We start from the raw sequence: 25,947 nt of genomic DNA on the forward strand, positions 1-25,947 counted from the left end.
GTCTTGTAGTCCAAAACACGCTCTTCAAAGAAGGCGGGGCCTGCTGCAGATTTCACAAGTTTGGCTGCATTTTGCTGAGGACAACAAATAAAATCTGTGAGAAGGCTTTTCAAGGTGAGACCAGGTTTTTAGAGATGGTCTGGAAACATGATCTACATAAAACCTTCCATTTTTGTATTTCCAAACTGTTTTATGTGAATATCTTTAATACATACAGGAGATGATAGAAACTTTTACTGTGGCAGGAGAACAAACACAAGAATCTTCAGAAAGCAAGCTTCCCCAGAAGTTAACAGAGAGAAGCTCCAAACTAGGCTAAAAGTGAGGGGAGTTTCCTTTGGGGAAAAATCCTGAAGAAATTCATACTGCTGAGACTACTGGGTAATTAATAGAGCTCTAGTCAAATGATATTTTAAAAAGCCAAGAAACATTAACAAGTGGGTTTAAAAATAGAAAATGAATGGAAAGTTATTTCATCTTCTGCTCATTCTGCAGTGTTTCATAAGAGAGGAGGAGGAGGAGGAGGAGGAGGAGTTGTTCTTGGTGTTTGGGATTCTATTTAATCTTCACCCTGGAATGACTCTCATGAACCTTTCAATACGTATTGACTTCAAAATGTTAAAGCTCAGAGAAATACTTGAGGAAATCACAGTATTACAGTTAACATGGATGGCTGAAATACATATCCAAATTGCATCATGCTGATAATTTTTCAGTCCTTGAGCCCACGAGTGGGAGAGAGAGGTAGTTTGCAGGTGGCAGTACTGCAGGATTTGGTGCTGAAGATTGAAAGCATCTTCGTGGTTAGACAGCGGAGGCACACAATGCTCTTGGCAACACTGGTGAACTCCAGTTCCCTTGGCAGAGGGGCTAATGCAAAGAATGTGCAAAAAAAATCACCTTCTCCAAATAGCTACCCCACTGGGCAGATAGCTGAGCTCTTACTGTTGTGTTTCCGTGATCCTTTCCATGGATCCAGCCCTGCAGGACCAAGGGTAGAAACGAGGTTCTTGCATGGGCCTGTGCATGCATGGGTGCTCACCTGGGGTGAGAGTGGTGCGAGAAAGGAGATGGCACAGAGTGGTCAAGCAGAGCTTGGATGCTGTTTCAGAGCTTCACATTTAGGTCCAGAGGACAAAGGGTCTGGGGTTTTGTACAAAGCATGTGGTAAACAGGCTTTGTTCTCGTTTTGCAGTAAAGTCAATAACATTTCTTCTTTCTAACTCTCTTTTAGACCCTTTCTCCTAGCAATGAGTGCTGGTGCCTTGTTCCCCAGGGTGTCTAGCACTGCTGACCCCTCTGTCAGTGGGAGTTTATGGGCAGGCAAAGAGGGGGAACGTGCAAGGGGAGGGGAAAAGGAGGGATTTCTAGGGCTGGACCCCTTTAGCCTGTACAACTAGGTAATACGTACTTGCAAAGGCACCTGTTTTGGTCCCTACTGGAGTTGTCATGCCAGCAGCATTCTATCAATGTAACCTGGAGCTGCTAGCTCCTTTCCACAAAGGTAATGTCTCAAGTGCAATGTGCCTCGGTATATTTAGATGCCAGCTGGCTTCCAGTGCATCGCTTCTTTTAACTCAGTGCATTTTAATTGCGTGAGACTAATCTGCTGCTCAGCCCTTGGGTGCCATCTGAGAGCTGGAGGTGGCTGCCGAGCCCCATGCTGGCCCAGCCTTCGGGTAGGACAGGAGGGAGGAGGATGCCCCCACAGAGGGCAGTGGGGGGCCGGGAGGGTGCTTTTTTGACATGGGCCTGGTGTCCTTGCCTGCCTGTTTGCCTTTAAAAATAGCCTGCAGTTTGTTTCCTTGGCAGTGGGTGCATTGCAGATGGTGGTTGTGGGTGCATGTCATGCAGCCCAGCCAAGGCTGGGGGTTCCCATGGGAGTAGCACCTTGAGGCAGCTGGAGCAGGGTCCTGTTAGGCAATCTTAGCTAAAGAGTCAAAAAAAAAAAAAAAAAAAAAAAAGCAACAACAACAAAAAAAACAGTGCTGGAGGTATAAAGCCTCAGCCTTGGGCTCAGCTCTTCTGAGAAGTCCCATTGACTGCAAGGTGAAAACGCTTATAAATGTTCATAAGATCAAGGTCCAGGCACCAGTTTTTCCCAGTTAGTCGTTCTGACCTGTTTGTATTCAGAATATTTCCCTGGCTTTATGTAGAAGAGCTTTTTCAAACACTCACAGGTTGTTGCTAACATGTGCACTCACTGAAAGCACCAGTCCCGAAATCTCCAGCTTAAGAGTGCTCTTGCAGGTGTAACTATTTTAAAGCAGATGTGTGCAAGACATCTGGTACGTTGTTGCCTTTTTTTTTTTTTTTTCCCTGAGAATCTATTCTTATATTCAGTTTTGCATAAACTTTTAAGACTAAAGATACTTGAGAGAAAGATTTATAGGTCTGCTCGTTTGCAGCTGGCTGACCATACACTTTTGTTTGCTGGAGCTGGTGAGTAAGGATCCTGGCTTGGGAGGGATCCAGGGGAGGGCAAGAAAGGAGGCTGCACCCCAGGTACTGACAGCACTGCTGGTGCTGCTGCCCCTCTCACAGCAGGTTTCTGCTTTCTGGTTGTGAGCCCCGGGTTTTAAGACATAACTGCAGAGTAGCTGTGAGGATGCATGGCGGGTTGTTATGAAGTGAAAAATGCTTCGTGGAAGGACATGAGGAAGCTGGGAGGGGAGGCTGAGAACAAGTCTGGTGGGAAAGGAGACTTCTTGGACCCATTGGGGTCTTTCAGGGCACAGGTTTGCCTCCAACAGTTGTAAATGGTTAGGGAAGAAAAGCTTTCTGTTACAATTGGTGCATGTCTTTCTCCAGTTGTCTCTGCTGCGGTTGGAAAGGCAGGCCATGGTCAGCCAGCCAGCAGCAAGGTGAGCCAGGATTTTCAACAGTGATTGTGATTAGCCTCCTGTATGGCTTGGGGTCCAGCCCTGCCCTCTCTGCGTTTGTCGTCTGCTGTAGGGACAAACTCCTTGGGACAGCAGCTGCCCCTTCTTTTGGACTTGTTAGGTCAGGAGGTGAAAACCTACAGGGCAGGAGCTGCAGCATCTGTGTGGGGCTTTTAATCCTCTGGGATAAGCTACGGTGATCAGGCAGTGGCTAACAATGGGTGCATTTGGGTTTTTTGTTTGTTTTTCACTTGGTGAGCCTTGCAGAGGTGAGAGAGTGAACAGCTGACTAGTCCTTTGCTTGTTTTTTTCTCCTCAGATGGGGGCCAGGTGGCTGGGTGCCTTCCTTTCCTAGTCCCCTGGAGGCTCTGCTTCTGAGGCCTGTCTTGGTCCCCACCTGCCCTCCTGTTCATGCTTTCCTTCTCAGGAATGCTTTGAAGTTGCACTTGGATTTGAAGCAGCTTGCCTTGGCTAGAAGTTTGACAGTGATTTCTGCAGAAATAGTGCATTTCTATTCTATGCTTGCCTGCGCCAAAACTGGGGCTGGCCCCAGAATATGACCTGTATTGTTGCGTTTTTAATTTTTATTGCTGAGGTTATGTTTTCCTGCAATGTGCTTTTAAAGCCAAAATTTCCTTGTAAGCTTCAACTCAATCTCCCTACATGGTCTGCAGAAGAAAAAGAAACACCCACAAAATCACTGTGCATGGCTCCCACTTCTCCAGTGCAAATAGCCTGGCAATGACAAATCCAGCCCTCATCCCAGACAGCACTTTGTACAGGGCAATGCTTCCTTATCTATAGTCTGCAATGTAGTCATCTGTTGTGCGCCACCTTTTTGCATAGGAGGTACCCGTGGGCTCTAGGCTCAGAGAGAGTGGTCTTCATACATTTTATATGAATATAAGTACTTAATAGATGTGTGTGTACATATAGTATATGTATAACTGATATTTCATATATTTATTACATGTATAATAGGCTATATGTATATAGTCTATATCTATATGCATTGTCCTACTTCAGTCTGTTTTTCTCCCAATACCAAATCCATGGGATATGAGCAATGGAAGTGGAATTTCTTCTATGCTGGGTTTGTCCAGTTCCCTTTTCTTTAAAGAATTTAATTTGTGTTTGGAAAAGATGCTGTGAAAGCCATACTGATAATTTTTATGAGTACATGCCAGTGCAACTTGATTTTCACTTGTTTTTTCACTTTTTTTTCCCTGTGTGGATTTTTTTTTTTGTTTGTGTATTTGCTTATGGGGAGGAAGCTGTTTGGTGATGATATCTCGTATTTGAGTGATTTTTGTATGGAAAGCTCGCAATTGGGCTTTATCAGCATCTGCAGTTCGAAAGGATGAAAATACTTCTGACCTTTTATATGTCTGAGGTCCAAAATCTCAATAGTAAATGATGAATCAAGCCTAAAACTTCTACTTCTGCATCAGTGTGTCTGAAAAATGTTAGGTTTGATTTAGAGGTAGGCATTCTGGTGTTCACTTATGCTTACTGTTATAACTGAGAACCGTATTTGCAGTCAGACCCTCTTTAGCTTCCAGTTCCACATGAGATCTCTTTATGGCCTTTTCCCTGCTGGAGTACAGAACCATCTGTGCTCAGAAACCTCTTTCCCCAGGTGTTTGTAGGCTGTGATTAAGTTCCCTCTTGATTTCTGCTTGGAGACAGTTTAAACGAACTGCACTTTGGTGCTGCCCTATATGGTGTATCTTCTGGACACGGAGCTATTCTTGCATTTCCTTTCTAAACAAAGGAACACTTGCAGTTCCTTTTCAAAACTCTGTATAAAGTGACTGTGGGAGCTGATTTCCCTGGAATAGTTTCCCAAATGATGAATATTAGGGGAATACTCCTCCCACTTCCAGTCCTGCTGTTTCTGGAACCAGTGATCTCATTCTCTTTTAGCTGTACTGTTGCACTGGGAGTTCATGCTCACTTAGTGATTTGCTGTGAGCATTAAGTCCTTTTCATGTGCGTCAAAGCCCGATTGCTGCCTTAATGCAGATGTGCCTTCAGAGCATCCATGTGGGGAGAAAAATTCAGAGTGCCGAGAGAGAACGGTTTAAATTGAACACAGGGCTTCTATGGGTAATTTTCACATATCTGGGGAGAAAAATCATAATCTTTCATAGCATGTTACACTGTCAAGCTTTAAGGTTGTAAAACCCAGTCACCACCTTAGTCTGTGCCTCTTGTCAGTACGTCAAATATTCTTTTTTTTTTTTTTTTTTTTTTTTTTTTTTTTTTTTTTCTGCTGACCTCCCTGACAGTGCAAAGCATATTTTGCCTAGAAAGGGGACGGGAGAACCTAGATAGGGATTGGAGTGATTAGAAAGACTGAATTTATCTTCTTTTATGGTGGCTTTTGGTTCTCAGGACAGTTTCTTGTCAGGCATGAGCAAATCTGCAGAGGCAATAAAAGCCCATTTGCGGAACATTGGCTCGGCGGCTGGTGTTAGAGAACTTGCCCCTATTTCAGCATCTTGCTCCCATGTGTTAAGGGTGATGCTATAAAAATAACATTTTTCTCTCTGTAAACAAAATAAAAACATCAAGAACTGTGTTTTTGTGCAGTCTCAGCCTGGAGAGTGGTTGAAGCAAAGCCTGTAACCCTGAGATACCTCCTGACTGGGCTTATGTGAGAAGCTGATTCTGGTTTAAGAACTATGAAGTTCTCCCTGGAAAAGAGGGTATTGACCTTGCTTTCTTTAGGTGTGGGAGGAACAACGTGTCCCTGTTTCTGTCCTAACAACTTTGGTGGTGCTGCAAGTAATGTGAGGGGCTTGGGTGACTTCTGGGCCACTTGGAGGGGAGGAGCACGTACGGCTGGCAGTCCTTCGTTAGATGGTAGTAGGCCACTTCTGCGACATTTGTGTATCTCTGCTGCTTTATTTTGCTCTATATTGCTCCCCCTTTATTTAATTTCCCCTTCCTGGTGTTTTAAGAAGTCTGGCAGTCAAACAGCATCTTCTTTGTGGAGGCCATTTCAAGGGCCCCGGTGTCATTATTCGGGACCGCTGCCTGGTAAAGCTGTCAAAGCAAGCGCTTGTCGTGGCTGCGGGCTCTCGCCTCGCTGAGGAGAGGAGGGACTCGAGTGCTTCAGGTGCTGTGAAGGGAGCTTGTGTCTGCTGAGGGGTTACACGAGCCCTGGCCTGGGGAGGACAAGGAAGCAGTCATCCTGCTGCTGGTGGGTCCAGGCAGAGGGCTGGATGCTTGGCCGAAGCACAGCTTGGCACACACGGGCCTTTGGTGTGAGCGTAGCTCCTGCTCTGACCGAGCGCCGATTATTAACGTGTGACGAGCACTGCGCTGGGTGGCACTGCGAGGTCTGTCACGGACTGAGAGGAGGAAACTCGAGCCCTCTTGCTGAAACCCATGAAGCAGCTGAAGAGGGGAATTTTTTAAATGGGAGCTGGGGAGCACTTGGAGTCATTAGGGATCTTCTTGTGTTACCCTGTCCCGAGTTGTCTCTTCTGACAGACGTGCAAAGCACTTGGACGAGCGGTCTGTTGCTGTCTCCTTAAGCTTCCTGTTCCATCCCTCTCTAGCCATTTTGTCTTTTCCTTGGAAAGTGAACTTTGAGAAGGCAAGGACAGTCTCTTCACTCTGCTAATGCATAGAAGGATAACCCTCGATGCTTCTACGTGTCTTACATGCAGGCTTGTCTCAAATGACGATGCAGCACATGCATCTTTTCTTTGTGGTTACAGTCTGACATGGTATGCGTTGTTTTTCGGTTGGGTTTCTTTTTTTTGCCCATCAGGATTAGGTTCTGTTGTACATCCTTCACGTGGCTTAGTTTGCCTAGTGGTGCTGTCTGCCTTTTTACTGCAGGAAAAATGTGAAAATGACGGTGTTTTGCTGAATGCTTGCATTCTCATCACTTGTGTGGGTACGGGTGGAAATGTGTAGTGCATCTCTAATTTCATTTCAAATACAGAGCAAGTTCCCGATTCAACTTGGCTATGCATGCAAAAAGTGCCTCTGTTACACTCTTCAATGAATAGTGCTGAATGTGAGGAGCAAGGGAAGTCTTTTTAGTTATTTCATAAGCTCTGTTTGCACATCTATTGTGGAGGGTGAAATTCAGTTGACATTGGAGAAGACTTTACATTTTCTGAGGAGAGGAGTTGGTATGCTGGGTGAGACTAAAGAATTTGTATGTAAAAAGCAAAGCATAATGTTGGATAGAAATAAATAATTAAAAAAAAAGGAAAGGGAAAGCCAAGGAAGAAGTAAAATGTTGTAGGCCATCAGAGAAATGAGAGTATCCCAGAAAGTGGCACATGGTGCTGTTAAGAGAATATGTCTAAATATATAAATGTACTTATGTATGTGTGTGCATGTTTTTTAATGAATACAGAAGTAGTATATATTATATATATATTAATATATATATTAATCCCGACATTTATAGGTTCGTAACAGCCTTTTAAGCACATCTAGGAGCAAAAGTAGTTCTGTCTTTTTCTCTAAGTTCCCACAGCCTCCTAACTGCTGTAGCTTCCTGGCTTCTTACTTCAGCAGCTGGCAGCTACCTGAGAGCTCCGTGGAAGAGTTTTGACTGATTCTCATAGAAATGGGACCTGATAAACATCTTATAGCAAAGCACGTGGGTTGCTTTATTTTGTTTTCCTTCCCCCTCTAGTTCCAGGACTCTTCACAGGAAGTATTGGCAGCTGAAAGGACAAAGTTAGGAATCTGTAGAGGTGGTATTTTGGTTGCTGCTTAAACACAGCCCTTTTTAGTTGTGTATGTTTTTCACATGTACTGATTACTGCTACAGCTGTGATACTTAGAGGAGCAATGAACTCCATCTTTGTTGAAAATTACCATTGTAATGTCTGGGGTGGGCAGCATAGAGAGAAATTAAGTATTTGGGTGTGTTGTGTGCCAAAAGCCAAGCACTTCGGCGTGACTAAATCTTCATAATGGGTTTTAAAGATCTTAAGCTTGCACTGAGCAAGATGTTCAATGATCTTTTCCCTTTTGGGTGTAAGGATCTGGAGCAAGGAAAGGAAAAAGGGAAAGTCCACTTGTAGTATGTTGGGTAGGTCCTACTAGCACCGTTCATCTTAACTGCGGATGATTGAACCTGGGGCAGGATTAGGGGCTCTAAACTAAAGGTGGAGGACAGAAAGGGTTTGCTTGCTACTTGGACAGTTTGAGTAAATGTACACCGTGTGCAGTAGTTAAACATACAATAGAGAGGGAACTGCATCTCATTTTGAGCTTTTTCTGTGCTATTGTATATACCAGTTCTTACAACACATTATTGTTGTACCTGGGACCAAGCAGGACACATGATAAGTTCAGCTGGAAAAGTCCATATTTAAAGCTGTTCTTAACAGTGAGAATTTTGTTCAGTACACTGACTGAACTTGCTTTGCTGCTTTGTAAGGCTTCTTCCTTTCTTCCTTGTTTTGTTGCCTTTTTTTTTTTTTTTTTAAAGAAGGTAGAAGATGCATGCTAAACAAGAGCCTGCAGGAAAAGTGAGGCAGCTGAATTACCAAAGCTTTCTAAAGAAATGTAATTTTGGTCTTGGACGTGGGAGATCTTAGATGCATGTCACAAACTCTCGGGTACTGTGGTGAATTGTTTTTCTGGATACTTGATTTGAAATGGAGGGTTAACATGCAGAAGTGCTAGATGCTCACAGCTGCACCTGAACTCAATGCATACTGTTTTGATAAAGTACAATAACAGTGCTAAATCATCTTAAAAATCAAATTTCAGTTGTCTCCAGTTGGTCATTTTAAATTAATAGATACTTTTTGGCCTTAATCTCTCCATGGCTCACTTGAATTTTCAGAACCTCTGTGGAAATTAATTCCAGTTGGTGAAGCATTTTGATTGTTCCCTTGGAGGGAATTAAACAACTCTGTAGGAACAGAATTTGAAATGTATTTGGTGTTAAGGGAGTGCTGTGCACTCTGTGTGTTGGGTAAGGTTCAGGTGCTACAGAGAAAGTTTTTGATCACATTGGGAACACTGCTATTTTTAGATTTATATAATATGTAAAAGCACACTGATATAAACCTTCATAGGTATTTCTGAATACCAGGGTGCTTTGCAACTGTAATGTTCAGTTTACATACTCTGTATGTGCAATTTAACAGTGCTAGTGCATTGCATGTAGGATCTTTAGCTGAGATTTTGCAAAGTATATGGATAGCTTAAGCCAAAAGGCCTGGCATCCATGGACTTACTGAAAAACTAGGTGAAGGGGAACGCTTCTCATCTAGAGAGTCACTGCATGACAGAGCTGTGAAGTTCACAGGAAATTTCATCTGGGCAAGGGGGTCCTAGCAGTCAGGATCATTTGCTCAGCAGTGAACGTTGGTGTCAGGGTTTTGAAGGCTGAGAAGAGATCTTTAACAGCCAAAGTGACCAGCTTTAGGATATGGATTTTCCTTAGTCATTTGGATAGCTAAATACCTCGTTCAGGCTTTCTTTTCTTATTATTGAGTGGTTTGCAGTGTTATTTTTTCTCATCTTGGCAATGCAGTGCTGTTCTGTCCGTATCCATCCACAGCACAGTCACCATGGGCATTTTCTCAGCCTGTTGTTTTGGACTCTGTCTCAATAGTTCATGTGTGCCTCCTAGATCATGACAGATGTAAAGATGAATGCTCACCTTCAACTGCGACTCCAGTCGTCTACTCTTACAACAATGTCTCGTTTGGTTTGGAGAAGATGCCACCTTTCTCCTTCAGTGCGTATTTCATTTCAAGATTTCATGGGCACCTCCTTGCTTGTTCCCATCGTCCCATAAACCTTCTGTCATGGTTCTTCAGACCCCTCCATCAGAAATAATGTTGTCATGAAGGCTGTGCCATGCCTTTCAATATGACCAGCATCGTGTAGTCTGGTCAATTTTTCCCGTGTGCCTAAATGTATCCTGTTTTGTGCAGTATTCTCTAGGAGTTGGAGGCAAGGGCTCCTTGTTCTGCTAGTGCAGGGCTTGGCAGAGTAGACTAAAGCTCTTAGGGGTTGTTAGAAGAATAAAAATAAACTAATAATGATTTTCAGGTAGTGTCACTACTGTGCTCAGAAAGGGGAGAAAGGAGAGGGAGAAATGTCCTCGCAGCTCTCCTGCCTTGAAGGAGAGATCACCGGCGACTTCAGGAGCTGGAAGACATCAGAAGAAAGTGATTCATTGGTGACCAAGATGGTGACTGTGTAGCAGGGGCTTGGAAAAAGCTGGGAGAGGGGAGTGTTGAGGTGGGATTCAACCAGTGTGCTGCTCCATCACTGGTTTTCAGAGGGTTCATCGGGAATGACAGCTATCACCATGCATGCCTAAAAGGCAACCTCAAAGAAGAGTTAAATGCAGTCCTTCAAAGTTATCTCAGTGTTAAATGCGCTGTGTTGCTGTCTCTGAAAACCATCTGTAACCCTGTGAACTGGTTAGACTGGCTTCAGTGCCTCGAATAACTCGGAGCAGGTAGTGCGGAGCTAAGTGGCAGTGGCAGGGACGTCAGGTTTGTCGGCACAGTCAGGTTCCAGGGAGGACAGAGGCAGGCTGAAGGCCAGCGTGTCTTGGTGCCTTACAGCAGCTGAGCCCTAGTGATGAGCCGGGGGATAAGAGGTGATAAACATCAAAACCCGCAGCCTTAGAGGACGTGCTCTGTTTTGCTGGGCACCCATGGCTAGACTTCTTTTCGATGTGCATGATGGAAATCTCACAAAGTTCAGGGCTAATTACTTGGTTCACTGACAACTGTAATTTAAAAGTAGCCTGCCCTCCCAAAGGGAGGCTGAGGAAGCTTACAGACGCTGCGGGCACTGCCACAGTACGGCTCGACCCCGAGGTGAGACAGGCAGCAAGCAGAGCCTCCACGCAGTACCGTGATGGGAAGGCTTTGGCAGAAGTTATCCAAATAAACATCCGAAAGCTGCATTTGCCAAGGGATTCTGGATTTTCAAGCAAACTTACCCCTTTAAAACTCTTATCTGAATGATCTACACACACCAATCAAGGCGGAGTCCACCGAATATTTCGTTGCAATTGACAGAGAGGGAATGGCGTTTTTGTGTGTGTAAGTAGGGAGGTGCAGGAGGGAAGGTGGAAAGAGAGCAACGTCCTCTCTCCTGAGTTAATATTTAGACAATGCTGCCTCTTTTTTTTTTTTTTTTTTTTTTTTTTGTCGTAAATACTTCTATTTTTATAATTCTGCGTTTCCCGGAATGCTTCGGGAGTAAGCCTTTAACAACTTAAATACGGTGCTTAGCCCTTGCTGTACAGCTACTCCCCTTGGCAGAGCTGGGCTGGCAGTTCTGGAGCGTCTGATTACAGGATACGTGTTTTCATTTTTAATCCCTCGGTGTGCCTTCACTCAGATTACCCCTTTCCCTGCCAGCGGCGGAGGCTGGGTCCCACCACAAAGCAAGGACCAGCCCTGGCGCTGTGCGTACCTCTCCCATCCTGCAGTCGCTCAGCGCCTGCGTGCCGCCCGTCTGTGTGGTCCTAGCGGCAGAGGCAGGCAAACACGGAGGCTGTAAGACTGCTCTTATTTCTGTTACCCACCTGCAGCTGAACTCTGGTGACATCTCACCAGCGTGGTCCGCCGAGATGTGTAGAGGTCTTGTATCAGCCTCGCAGGCTGTTGGTGGCGTGGCCACAGCCCCCTGGCTGACTCCCACCGTGCTGGTGTGGTGTCCAGTTAATGTGAAGCTGTGTTGCTGGGTACTGACTGCACTCCTCTTTGTGCGTTTGCTTTAATTCCATACATGCCATAAATACAGCGTATGAAGGCAGGAGAGCGCTCTGAAAGGAAAATCAACAGCCTTTTCCTTTCCGTATGTTTGGCCTTGGGTTCCAACTGCTTGATTTATGGACGTGCCTCGCACAGCTGCTGACGAGTTGTGGCAGAGGACCGCGCTGTATGCTGCTGGGGTGCAGTACAGAGGGCTGGGGTAATCTGCTGCAGGAGGAAGGACCACCATATGCAACTGAACTCCAGCAGTAGGAATGGGATTTTTTAAAGGTAGAATTGCTACTGCCAAAAATACATCTACCTTTTCTTTTTTTAATAAGGATGTTAATGGCTGTGGGAAATTGCTTTAAAGATTGAGTCCTGAATTCTTGATCCTCTGTCGTACTTTAAACCCAGGAAAATAAATCCTGTTTCTGGAAGCCAAACATCTTCCCTCCCAGTCGCTACCCCATGAATGGAAACGGAGCTAGCGACTTCCCAGACCAACCTTCTTCCAGTTCTTGATAATGCAAGACAAACTGTTCAGCTTTATTCGGTGAAGGGTCGTGTGGCTTTCTGCTGATCAGTGAGCTTGCAGTAAGTGGGGCTGGGGCCAGTTCTGCCAACATATGGCACAAGTTTCATTGCTGCCCATCAAAATATGCATCCAGTGCTGTGTCCCCCAGGTGCTCTGGGGAGGAAATTAGTGTGATCCCCATGCCACTGGTGCTCCTGTGAAATCATCAAAGCCACTGCCTTCTTTTATACTAACTAAATGAGTCATTGGGGAAAAACCTTTGAGAAAGTTGAGAGAGTGTAAAATCCTTTATTCTTACAAGTGTAATGCCACCACTCCAGGTATGTGGTGACTGCAGGCAGCGAGAGGAGCAGAGGGCTGGCTAAGCACTACCTCTGCAAGGAGGAATACAACTGAGTCAACAGGCATTAGCGTGTGTAGGACGTGGCTCCCTGGCTGCTCTGCCCGAAGGCTTGTTTAGTCTTGCTCTGCTGAGTGTTAGCAGCTTTCAGCAGTGTGCAGTGATTAGTGCTCTGTGTCTTTCCTCACTGCTCCTCTCTGTATCCTGGGGCGAAGATTAGGTTACAGCCTCCAAACAGTTGTCTGCATTGACTGGGAGCCGAATAGTAAGGGCAGAGTGTTGCTGATGGACTGAAATGCCTTCTGTGTTTGTTTCCCTTCTCTGGAGGAGGGATGACATTATTTTCGTTTGTAGTCTCTCTGTCTCTGACCTAAACATGTGGTGTCCAATTTCCTTCCCTGGCAGGTGACCTGGAAAATGAGGAATGGTGTCTGGGTACCGAGCTGACTCCAGCAGCAATAAAGACTGAGCCAGCGTTGTGCGAGACGTCAGGCCTTACTCCCTCCGTCAGTCTCACTGTCACGGCCACCTCGCTGGAGGGGGAGCAAGCCGAGCTGCAGGCTGATGCCCTGGTACTTGCAGACTTTCTCTTCTCCTCTTTGTGCAATTAGGTACAGATTCTCCTAGGATGCTACGTGCTGGTGTGGCCTCACTTTGTGCCAAAGGTGTCAATCCAGGGTGCGCTGCAGTCAGCTTTAATGTTTCCTAATGCTTGCTGGTGTCCCACTACTGCTGTAAGAGTTTGTGCTTCGAAACTCGTATCTGCATCTTCAGGTCTTAATGATTGGATGCACAGCTTTCTCTTCTATGCTAGACCATGCAAAAGCCTGGGGCTGATGCTTTTTAAAAAATATTTAAACGACCTCTTAAGAGCCAGTCCCACCTAAAGTGACTAACCCATTTGCCCTATAGAGTCTGACAAGCTAAATGTCTTGCTTTATAAGCATTTAGCTCTTTCAAGCAAGTCTAAATGACTTGCTTTAGTGCTGCACCTTCCCTTCATCAGGGTGAGACTCATTTGACATAGCTGGAGCGTTTTCCCTTTCGCCTACAAAGTCACTTTTGCCAGGCCCGCCAAGCTTTGATGTTTTGAGGTGCTGCTGCTTTCACTCCAACCTTCCCAGTAAGGCATTTGTGATCCCTTTCTGACCACGGCTGGAGCAGCCAGTGGGCATTCACAAGGGCTTAGTTTGGCTGTTTAGGAGAATGAACTGCAGCAGCTGATGGCTCACCAGAGCTCCCCATCAGTGGAGAAAGTACTGTGACAGTTCTTGTTCTCCAGGGTGTGATGGCAGCCCAGTCCATCTGGAGCTAGAAAATGTTGAAAATAAACATTCCCACTTGGATGTGGGTCAGAAATATGTGCAACAGAAATTGTTTCATGAGAAACTGGGAAAACTGAAACAGAACTTTCCCATAGTCCTCCTGTAGCCTGCATGTACTGTCCCCAGTACATAGATAGCCTTGTTGTAGCTCGGGGTGCTGATACTACAAAGAGCATCTTGGGACTAACTGGTGGGTCATTACCATTACATGGATTAGTTACACAGGTTATTCAGAGAGATTCTGGCCACACTGAGCATGCTGGCGTGCCAGACTGACTTCCTCAAGCCTGGGGATGTAGCATTCAGGCAGACTGGCCAGGAGCTTGGCAGCCTTGTGAACCAGCCCTGTCAACAGGGCAAGTCAGATGTCCTCCAAATGTCTGTTGGCCATGGCTGTCTCTGTTCATTCTCCTCCTAACCATGAAATGAAGCTGGGTCTGACAATCCAGGGCTCAGTGAGTGACACCTGGATCTCGCTCGCAGGTGACAATGGCCTTGAACAGGCTCTCACCCTCTGCCAGGAGCGTTTCTGTCTGTGCTCAAGCTGGCTGTGCAGTCCGGCAAATCCTAGCGGCAGCTCTGTTGCTAAGAGAAGTAATTTGAGTGGGTTGCCTGCTAGCTTTCAGTCTGAAATGTCATCTCTGAGGCGTAATCTTTTATTTAGCTAAATATAGTAATAAGAAAAGCCAGAGCAGGACTAGTCAGGGCAGCGTTCTCTGTAGCCTGGCTTAGCAAAACTGTGTGAAGCAGTTCAGGCTTTGCCTGTAGCAGAGTAGGAGAGGGAAATCTCTCCATTTATGGAGAAATCATCTTTGTATCCTTCTATAAAGACCTTGAGAAGTGTGCTTTGGGTTTTCATGCTGTTAATTTCTCTTTTCTAGATGAAACCACTGAGCCAGAAAGTGCTTCCAGAGATTAAATTGGAGCCCCATGAAGTGGATCAGTTTCTGAATCTCTCCTCTAAGGAAGGTCTGTTAATTACCAACCCAACACATGCAAGGGAGATGACCAGAATGTGCGATGAATGTACTTTACCCTGATTAAATATTTGGCTTCCTTGTTTGCCGTGTTAAACTTTAGGATGAAGCTGTTGCCTTCTAGGGATTTGACTCAGGCTGTTAAAAAGCCAGCTTTTCTGACCCATTTATATGTTCTTTTTCTGTTTTTGTCTGAAAATGATCTCTATTTTGTCTCTAACAACCTAACAATTATGCAGTTGCTGAAGGGAGCTTGAATCCTTAAAGTACGGGATTATTTAGGTTAGGAGAGAAATCAGCTTGAGGGAACTTAACTGAGGCATAGAAAATATGAAGAGCACAAGTGGAAACTTGGCTGGTTTTAACCTCTTTGACCTCTGCTGCAAAAGCAAGGAAGAGAGTGTATATGAAATTAAGTTAAGTGCATCTGGTTTTAGCATATTTGTTGCAGTTCAGGTTTAAGAACCACCATGGTCCCTTTGAACTATATAAATGAGGGGGAAGGAGTGATGATCCCTGCCTCAAATGTAAAACATGGATTTGTGGCATATAACCTATTAACCTGGAAAAAGTTTGAAAGAGCCAAATATTTTGACTGAAATTTAAGAAGATCACTGTATCTCAGTTAGGAACACTTGGTGTTCTGTTAGTAAATTCTTTTATGTAGACAGGTAGATCTGCGCTAGGAAGAGAGGCAATTGACTTAGCAGATGGAAAAAAAGGCTGTATCTTAACCCGAAATATAGATGGGATTGCTCAATTTGTGAGATTAAGGGCATTAGTGTTTTACAAGTGTACATCTGGCAACCAGAGTTAAGATGCTAGCCAAAAGAAACTAATGTGTAGTAACTTTTTGTTACTCTTTTTGTTCCTTCCTCCCCCACCACCCATTTGATCTTCTCAACTCAAATTTGCAAAGCGTAAAAGAAGTGGAAGGTGGAAAATGGAACTCTGTATCTTCCTACTCCCAGTTGTGATTACTTTAAATTTATCTCGGGAAAAATGAGTTAGTGGACATCCAAAAGAGCCATAACTACGTTGTCCATGTAATCTGAGTAGGTGAGACTGCACCGTTTCTCTTGGTCCAGACCCCATTTGGTCATAAGCAGCACTTTGCTTGCCAGTTGCAGCACAAGTGCTGTTGGCTGCAAGTACAGTAGAAGTTTGCTTATGGCTCTGGATAACACAAAGTGAAAGAGGTTCCTGCGGTGGCTACCTATGCTTTTCCTGCTCCATCAGTATGGCAAAGCCTTCACTGCCACAAGGTTGTTACTACCTGCCAGTTGTGCCAAACTAGATCATTAGGGGCTAAAATATTTCTTTTCTTACTGTTGATGTAACATCTTGGGCATGTTATCTTCTCTTGAAAAATACTGGCAATTTGTTAAATCCATAGCAAGGTTGGGAAAGGCTGTTGTTTTTGGAAAGACGATGCACTGGCTCAGAGCCCTGTCTGCTAATGTGGTTTCCCAAGTAGTGTACTTGTACTGGAGGTTTATACTTAAATCTCAAGGCATTTGGAGAAGCTGAAGGATAGGTAGAAATGATTGGAGCAGATGAGCAGAGCCCTGCTTTGTCTGTTGAACCTAAACACAGCTGCTGTGTTTCTTGCCTCCTTTGGAGACCTGCATGCTCTGAAAGTTTTCCAATTTTCCTCTTTTGCTTGACCCATCTTTTAGCAGACAGTCCTAGCCCTGGAAAACTGGTGGTGGTGGTGATGGCAGTGGCTCTAGTGCAAGTTTACGTTAGCACCTCCAAATCTTACATTGTATTTCTCTCTTGCCATTCAGCAGTCGACCCCCTGCATTTGCCTCCAACCCCTCCCAGCAGTCATGGCAGTGACTCTGAAGGAGGTCAGAGCCCAGCTAGGTCGCTCCCTCCTTCAAGCCCGATCCAGCTGCAAGCCACGGCTAAAGTCACATCGCGCACAGGTTCAGCGCTTTCCAATTCCCCTCTTCTGACTGCACCACATGTAAGTTGGGCTCAATTTTTCTAGATTTTTTTAAATTACTGTTTTTGCCATACATTTACTAATTTCTGTTGTTCTTTGGATGCACCCATCTCTGGTCAAAATTGCATATCCAGCAATTCTTGCTCTCTTGTCCACCCTGTTCCCACAGGGAATGGTGTGTGCCTCTCCTCTGACTTGAGGCAGGGTTGAGCAGTATTCGGAGATTTCTCCCATCATGGGTTGTGTTTCACATTAGCACCCAGCTCTGCTGAGTTAACTTGTCACTGGTAGATCTGCATCTGTCCTCTTGTTGCTATGTCTTGGAAATCAAGCGGTAATTTTTAGGGAGGGATTTTCAGCAGTGCTTCTCATTTGTCTCTTTCTCCATTTGAGCCAAGGGGAGTTTTACTGTTGGCCTCAAAGATGGGCTGAAAGCAACTGTTTAGAGGCAATCCTGCCCCAAAGGTTCAGTCTCTGAATGGAAGCTATCTAAAAGGTCTTCCCCTTCCATTCACTCCCAATTGCAAGAAACTGCTGGCTTGGTAGACAGAGTCCTCTCTGAAGTGGGAGAGCTGCTGACTCGCTCTGTTCCCTAACACCCCTTCTCTAGGGATGCATGCTCCTACTGTGGTGTTATTTCATTTCTGTGACACTTGCAGAAATTGCAGGGGACTGGCCCGCTCATCCTGACAGAGGAGGAGAAGAGGACACTGATAGCAGAGGGGTACCCAATCCCTACTAAACTGCCCCTGACAAAGGCAGAGGAGAAAGTGCTGAAGAAAATCCGCAGAAAAATAAAGAACAAGGTAAATAAATGTTTGTTTAGTGATTTTGCTTGGTTCATACCTACTCATCCTTCATTAATTTTTTTTGCAACATTTCAGTAGCAATGGTCTGTAGTACCGTTGAATGCTGTAAGATGTCTTTTAACAAAGTATTTTTCTTTGTTCTTAACACATCCATCAAATTGTCTGCCACTGTGACAGTGCCTCTCTGTCTAGGTATTTACCTGAACACATGAACAATGGAGTATTTAGTATTTAGAGTATCAAGTTGCTGTTGCCTGACTCCATTTTAAAAACAGTACAATCTTTTTCTTATGGGTAGGCAAAGACCTCCGTGTCCTTTCCATGGTGATGAAGGTGTTCTTTTCCACCATTTCACGTTTTAAAGTCTGACTGTGTATTTCAGCATTCTAGTCTTTTGATCACTGAATTCCATGACCTTTAGATGAATGGTTGATATCAAGGCTGTGAAATGCCTTGCAAGTCTTCTCTTTCTCCCAAGATGGCAAAGAGCTAGTGATGGGGAGGAAAGCTTTTTTTTTTTTTTTTCAGACCTGGCAAATTTTCTTGTTCTAGATGATATTAGCACATCTTTGAAGGTTAATGCATTCTGTTACTGGTTTGGCAGACACGTGTAAATTTGCCCACAATAAACTGAAATTTGGTCTAATATGATTTTTCAAAAATGTTTAAAATTTCCTTATGCATTTTATGTACCACCTTCATATAATTACTCATTTGTATTGGACGGGATCGTTGGAGGTCCTTTGGTCCAACTCCTTGTTGTGAAGGCAGTCAGCTTAGGTCAAGTTACTAAGTGGGTTGTCCAGTCACATTTTATTGTCTGAGTGATGTGTCCTCAGCCTCTCTCTGGGCAACCTGTTACCATATTAGGCTCTTTTTCTGGTTAAAAATAATAAAATAAAAGCTTTATGTCTAATTGGAATTTCCCTTGTTGTAACTTGTACTCAGTGCTCTTGTCATTTTTATATACACCTGAGAGGACTCAATTCATCTTTGTTTTAGCAATAGGATTCTCTCCTTATCTTCTTAAATCTGAACAAATCCAGATTTCTTTGCGTTTGCTGGTATGCCATGTGCTCCAGCATACTTGTTACAGCTGTGGCCATCCTCTGGACTTGCTTCAATATACCCAAAGTATTTATTTCAGAGCCCCAGACTTCACATGGTTCTCAGCTGTGGTCTTGCGGATGCTGAATAGAGGGGAAGAGGCACTTCCCTTGACCTGCTGGCTACAGTCGTGCTAACATAGCCCTGGCCCTGGTTGGCATTTTTTGTTTGGGGGGCACACTGTTGACTTATATTTGTCTGGTTGTCCATGAGGATTTCCCAAGTCGTTTCTTCTGCAAAGCTGATCTCTAATCTATGCATGGGTTTTTCCTCTCCCAGTTGCAGGATTTTCTCCTGGCATCATCTTTTAGCATTTGACCTAGGATATTCTCTTTAGATGAATCGGATCTGCTTTTTAAGGATAGTTCTGTAAGAGCAGAGTGATCTTTTTCCTACTACTGAGAGGGAGCAGTCTTGCTTCAGGATGTGGAAAGAGACCAAGTCAGTGCTTTGCTTGCCAGGAATAGGGATGAGAACAGTACTGAGGCTTGAATCAAATAATGTCAGGGCTCTTTACCAGTTTATTAATTCATCTCTGCTGCTTTTTTTCTTTGCAAATATTTGGTGTTTTTCTTCCCTTTTCCTTAGATCTCTGCCCAGGAAAGTAGAAGAAAAAAGAAAGAATACATGGACAGTCTGGAAAAAAAGTAAGCCAGCCTCCTTCCTGTTTCAAACGTTCCAATAGCACTGGTTCCTGCAATGGGAAGGGATCCAGCTGTTGATGCTGGGACTGTTTCGTGCACAAAGTGCCAGCTGCCATCTCGTGGTTGTGACTGAGAAAAGGCCCTTCTTCTGGCTTCTGTGGTACATGTGCTGAGATGCTCCGTGCATAACTGTGTCTATCTCCAATGCTTAGGTAACGTGCTGCCAAAGACCTTAAACCTCAAATAAGGCAAGACCCATCTACTACCAGCCTTTCTCTTGTGTAACTGTGTTGGTCTAGTGGGTGGGCAGTGTCCAGGGAAAGGTAGGGTCAGAACGAATATATTCTGTCCTCTAGCGCAGATGGAGACAGAAATTGGAAGTGGGTGAGTCAAGACTGCTTGGGAGAATAAGCAGGACTCAGGAAAACAACATGTGACCAATTGACTTCCTTTAACAAGAAGGAGCCAAATCCCCAGTTAGTGATTTATATCCCAAATTAATCTTTCTTCCAAGAGACAAGTATCCTGGTATTTTTCTTACGCACTTCACCAGATGGATCTGCTAAACCCTGTGTACCATCGTTGGTGATATCCTTGATGAAATTTCCTTTTGTTCTCCTTATGTCTTTATGGAGGAGTTTTGCTTTCTCAAGGTTTAGACTCTTGTGAAATTCTAGCATACATATCCAGATATGAAAGTATTTCCCTTTACCTTTTTCTTCTGAAAGCTATTCAGGCAGGTCATAGTTGTCTTTTAGGAATCCCATATTTTTACTTAGACCTCATATGTGGCAGGTCATACGATAATCCCCTTTAGTTAGGGGGGTTTCCAGGAGCAGTGAGGAAATGAGCACTCTTTTGGAAATGAATCTTCTGACTTAGTAACCTCAATACACTTGAAATTCAAGGATTTGATTTCCGAAACAAGGTATTTGTTAAATTATGTGGTGCCTCATCCTAGAAATGAAATGCACACATGGAACACCCATGCACAAAATAATTGCTAACAATACAAATAGAACATGTTCAGTGACTTTTAAGCATCTGTCCTGTGGCCTGATGCACAGAGAAACTTGGAGCAGGGTCTTTGCCGTTGCTATTTCAAGGAGCAAAAAGTAGTTACAGCTTATCCTGAATAAGCTGCACCTGCTTGGGTTGTAGTTGAGCACTGTAAGCAGATGCTCTATAGCGAGGAATATCTATTGCAATGTCTTCTGCACCTTGAAGCAGGATTAAAGCTTACGACTAAAGTTAATTGGTGTAACTTTTTGTAAATGCAGGCAGAGTCATAGAGCTCTCTCTATGAAAGCAAATTTGTTTTGTTTCAGAATGTCTTTAATAAAGGACTATTTTTTTTTTTTTATATTTGTCTTTCCTTCTGCTGTCTCCAGAGTTGAGAACTGTTCAAATGAAAATAGTGAGCTGCGTAAGAAGGTTGAAGTCCTGGAGAATACTAACAGGTAAGGTGTGAAGGGAATAAAATAAAACTGCAGCATGATTTTACAGGGAAAAGGAAAACACAAAAGTTAAGAGATCAATCGAAATGTGAAGAATAGCTGTATCTGATCTGATTAGTGTCAAAGAAAGATGATGGAGAACAGTTACCATGACAGTGCAGCACAATGTAAAATACAAGGGCTTTGATGTCAGCTGTTACAGTGTCTCCTAGCCTGTGGTGTGTTTGATAAACCTTTTAGTATTCTTCCTTGAGCTCTTCCACTGCCCAAGGAAACATGATTACTGATAGATAACAAACAAAAGACTGCAGCCAAACTCTCCAAATTGTCTTTTGTCTGTGAAAGACTGCTGTGACAGGAGGCTGTGACCAGGAACATGACACTTGTAGAACTTACTGTTGAAGCTCAAGAGTCAGTATTAGTTTGTTCTGGACTACTAGGTGCCATTGCAGTTACTGTAGGCTGTTCTGATCATCTGACACTCCAGAATATCTGTCATTTTAGGAAATACAGCTTCCTTTGGAGGGGGAATCAGCTTCTTCTCATTTCTTTATTTCTGAGTAAATGGGTGTCTCAGTGGTGACTCTTAAAGGATACGTGGCAGAAAATGATCTAAAGCAGAGCTTTGAATTGGATGTTAGCTGAGAATGGAGCGTCAGTCATGGCTTATGCTCAGCGTGTTCTCTGTTGAAGGCAAATTCCATTGAGTAGGTACTAGGTGAGCCCACTGGTAATACCTTCTGTTTAGAAGCATTTGAAGTGATGGTCGCATATTACCACTAAACATGATGGTAGCACTGAAGTGTGGGAGGAAACTTGGTTTTCAAGATAAGACCCACGATCATGAAAAATGGCCCCAGAGCTTGTCTGGCAGCCAATGTATTGCTAATTGAGTGGCATGTGTTGTTTCTAATCTCCGGATCCAATCTCTAATTTCATGGAGCCAGACCCTGTAGCACTGTAATTTGCTAGAGAGTGTCTCCCACACACTGCTCATGCATAAAGACATCTGCTTGTTTGAAGAGAGCCAAGCCATTTCTGTCCCTCCTGTATCTTCCTGCAGTGCGTTATGTAAAAGAGCCAGGAATTGTTCTGCAGGTGTGGAATAGGGTTCTTTCTCTTAGGATCTGTCCCAGTAGGTGCTGAAAACAGTTGCTAAAAGGGGGGTGCAGCTGTGGATGATCCACTCAGGGACAAGATGTTGTCAAACCTTGAATTGTTCTCCCTAGTTTGGCTAAATTTGGCCAGATTTACATCTCTTGTTATGGATGAAGTCACAAGAATGGCTTTGTTAATAATATTTTCCGTTCTTTTAGACAGGACCGGGGGGGGGAGGGAGGGGGGGATTTATCATCTTCTCTGTTATTTTATGACCTTAGTTCCCTAAAGCTAACCGGTCTAAAATATTTACCTACCTACATGATATTATCTCTGAAATCTTCATATTCTGGGCATATGGGATGAGTTGCATTGTTTTCTTCCCTCTGCACGAGCATCAGTGCTGATTTCTAATCTCCTGCAGAGAAACAGATGTTCCTGACCCTCCTCACAGAAATTCTTGTATTTCATGGTGGTCTGGTTTGGGTATTTAGATGCAAACTGTACCTAAAAACTGTTAAGGCTGCAAATCCAAGTATTGGGAAATTTGTAAGAGTGCCTGCTTTCATCAAGAATGAATTATGTAACACCACTTTTTTTAAATCTCACCCCAAAGAGACACTTTCTTTCATTTAGTGTATAGCTGTGTAAATGTCTTGTTCAGAGAATGATTCCAGGTCCTTGCTTAATATACATAATCCATTTTTCTACATTGAATTCAAAATGACTGGTTTCCTCATTGGTACATTGCCTTGATGTGTCATCCAGAAATTACTCAAATGTTTCAGAACTTGTCTTCATAGCATCCTATAGCTGTTACTTTCATCTCATATTCATAGTCGGGGATCGAAGCTCATAAAGAAGTGAAGGTCAAATTATGCGGTGCCAATTTTATTCTTGGATGCCCAAATTTAAACATTTAGGACCTTATTTCTCAAAGTTCCTAAGCACACAGTCATACACACGACTTATTTAATATGCTCAAATCAGAGCCCAAGTTGACTTCAGATGCAACTTTGAGTGTTCAATGTAGTAAAAAAAATGAAGACCTCATTGACAGTTTCATATGAAAGTAGATCTCCAAGAGTTAGAGCTGATTTTTGATGGCAAAAAATTGTAAGAGTGGAAAAAGATTACAAGAAAACAGCACTTTGTTTACTTGTAAAGTGGTCATGCATTCACTGTGGATGAAAACATTTTTTGTTTGTTTGTTTGTTTGTTTGTTTGTTTTTCCCTTGTTGGAAAAGTGAGCTCTAGCTGCTCACCTAAAAGTTTGTGCACGTGTATGTGCAGACAGTCACTATTGCGTTTTTATAGTCTGGAGCTGAGGGGAGCTGACAGGCAATTTCCAACACGTGCAACTATTGAGCAGCAGAATTTTCTTTCAGTATGTGCAATCAGTTTTTCAGAGCATGTTGTTACTCTATATATAGAACAAATTTTACACAGATACATACCTAGGACTTCAGGGAAACCCCGCTTACATTTCAAAGTCTGGCTCCAAACCATGGAAGCACCACAATTTTTTGCTTAAAAAAGTAGCATAAAAATTTTTAGAAGAATCTTTCCCGAGAACCTGCTTTAGCTTGAAATTCTGGGTCTGGTAAGATTGGATGTAAGAGGTGGAAATGTGGTCAAAAAAAATTGCATCCAGAAGAATCTTCCTTGACTTTCATGTATTTTATAAGGCAAGGCAGGAGGCTGTGGGATCAAGATGCGGGGGAGCTTTTAGTTCTCATTAATGTGAGTGGGTGACAGCAGCATTTTTGGCATCTTCAGTATTAGAACACTGGCATATGTTTCCTCTCCTAATTTATGTGACTCAGTGCCTTGCAAGAAACCCATCCAAGTTCCTTTCTAAGGAGTTTTCTCAAAACTACAGGAACACATTATTATATGCACGTCTCTTATGCCTTGTAGCCACAAGTGAGCAAGGATCTCATCGTTTTGGGTAGTGTCCCAACATGTTGAGCACTGCTGTCTTAGAAGGGTGCAAGAAGAGGCTAACATCAAGAGTTGAATCGACTTGTCCCTGTCACCAAGAAGGCTTGATCCATTTACACGGTGGCACTGGGACTGAAGACAGAAACTGCCATTAGTCTAGGCTTTTATTGGGGTCCATGACACCAGTAGCTGTGGCTATTTGGGCTTAAAGAGACAGAATTGAAACACTGGGTACTGTATGTATGACATGTGAGAAGTACTTTTCTTTATCAATTCTGTTAAGTCTATATTTATAAATAAAAACACTGATGTTCACTTTTCCTGGAGAAGTAGATAGAAATAGGATCCAATTAGCATATGGTTGAGTGTGTAAATATTATTATCACAAATAGACAATCACAGAACCATAGAAAGGTTTGGGTTGAAGGGACCTTAAAGACCATCCAGTTCCAACCCCCTGCCATGGGCAGGGACACCTCTCTCCAGACCAGGCTGCCCAAAGCCCCATCCAGCCTGGCCTTGAACACCTTCAGGGATGGGGCAGCCACAGCTTCTCTGGGCAACCTGTGCCAGTGCCTCACCACCCTCATAGGAAGAATTTCTTCCTGTCTAATCTAAACCTAGCCTCTTTTAGTTTGAAGCCATTACTCACTGTCCTATAATTACAGACACGGCTCCCCAGCTTTCCTGGAGGCTCCCTTTTAGGTACTGGCAGGCCGCTGTAAGGTCTTCCTAGAGCCTTCTCTTCTCCAGGCTGAACAACATCAACTCCCTCAGCCTATCCTCATAGGAGTGGTGCTCCAGCCCCTTGATCATCCTTGTGGGATGCATACAAGTAGCTGCTGGAGTTGTTCAGGTAGAATAATGACTAGCAAGTTGATTTACTGACTGATTTACATGGCCATTCATTCATTTGAGGCTGATAAATCCATTTAACCAAGTCTTGTTTCAAGAAGACAAGGATCTGGATTTACGTAGCAGACATCTTGCACTTCACTTCAGACCACCCCCATAACAGCTGACAAAGCTTGACAGCCTTGGACCTAACTTTATTTTGAAAGCAGCAGGGCAGTGCTGAAGCAACACTGATGAAAAAATGCTTTTTTTTTTTTTTTTTCCCTTTATAATTCAAAACAGAAAGAAATGGGATTTTTGTTGTTGTTGGATTTATTTTTCCTTTGAGGTATTCTGGTCTTTAAATGAAAACCTTACTTTGGGGTTTGCTTTGGACAGGCGTAGAAGTACTCTGTGTGTAGAGTTGAAAGAAAGAGAACATTTTTCTTGCTTTTTAATCATTAATGATAAGTTTTGTGCCTCGCAAAGTAGATACGTTCTCTGAAATACAACAGCTCAAAATAAACATCGCTTCTTTCCTCTAGAAGCCATTTGTTGTTATTTAAATCAATGTTGAATTTTAAATTTAAATACTGTATTGAGGAAGTTTCTCAGGTGGCTAGGTCCTGCAGTGAGAGATTTCCTCTCCTTACTGAAACCATCACTGGAAGCAGGGGGGAAGCCTTGACTTGTTCCTCACTCTGGTAGTGAAAAGAGACCTTCTGAAGATAATTACGTGCATGCACACATGCAAACAAGACATCATGGGCAGAGTGGATTTGCTGGGAGCGCTGGAAAGGAGAGCAGGAGTCTTCAGTCACTTTACAGCTTTCCTTTGAGGTGCTTTCCTTGGCAGGGAAAAGCGTGAAAGCACATTCACACCTCCTACGGAGGTGACCCTCTAATTGAATATCACTGGGAAACGTGTCAGACACAGTGGAAAATAATCTTTGTGGGTGCAAAGCCCCTTATACACGCTGCCATGGGATTGTATTTTCTCCTGTTAGGATCTAGCCATTGGCAGTGTGTTGCAGTAAGAGCATTCTTGGCCTTCCTGATGATATTTAGAGGAAACATCTTGGTATAACCCAAGTCCTTGTTTTTCAGAGTGGACAACTGCTCCTTAATCCTCTGTTCTTAGTCCAGACCATCCCTGTAGCCATCCAGCAACAATGAAGGCAACTGGTGTGCTGGAAAGGTCTTTTCACCCTGGAATCCAATCTTCCAACATTTCAGATTCAAATACCTACTTAATTATATTTTCCGAAACAAGAGTGTTTTGGTGTCAGCTCTCTAGGCCCACTCTGCCCAGCAGGTTTTT

At 43.7% G+C, this 25,947-nt stretch overlaps 1 protein-coding gene across 2 annotated transcripts in view; it reads left to right on the plus strand.

Annotated features, from left to right (window-relative positions):
* Window positions 1–25,947, plus strand: part of CREB3L2 (cAMP responsive element binding protein 3 like 2) — a 74,197-nt gene that overhangs the window by 41,689 nt on the left and 6,561 nt on the right. Inside the window, exons 3-8 of one of the 2 annotated variants that reach the window (XM_035343107.1) lie at window positions 12,886–13,052; window positions 14,687–14,774; window positions 16,573–16,754; window positions 17,393–17,539; window positions 19,238–19,296; window positions 20,685–20,753. In XM_035343107.1, coding sequence (XP_035198998.1) covers window positions 12,886–13,052; window positions 14,687–14,774; window positions 16,573–16,754; window positions 17,393–17,539; window positions 19,238–19,296; window positions 20,685–20,753 — 712 coding nt within the window. The remainder of the gene's footprint in view (window positions 1–12,885; window positions 13,053–14,686; window positions 14,775–16,572; window positions 16,755–17,392; window positions 17,540–19,237; window positions 19,297–20,684; window positions 20,754–25,947) is intronic. The other variant, XM_035343118.1, reaches the window with a different exon arrangement.

The sequence above is a fragment of the Oxyura jamaicensis genome, chromosome 1, assembly GCF_011077185.1.
Source record: "Oxyura jamaicensis isolate SHBP4307 breed ruddy duck chromosome 1, BPBGC_Ojam_1.0, whole genome shotgun sequence".
Classification (NCBI taxonomy): Eukaryota; Metazoa; Chordata; class Aves; order Anseriformes; family Anatidae; genus Oxyura; species Oxyura jamaicensis.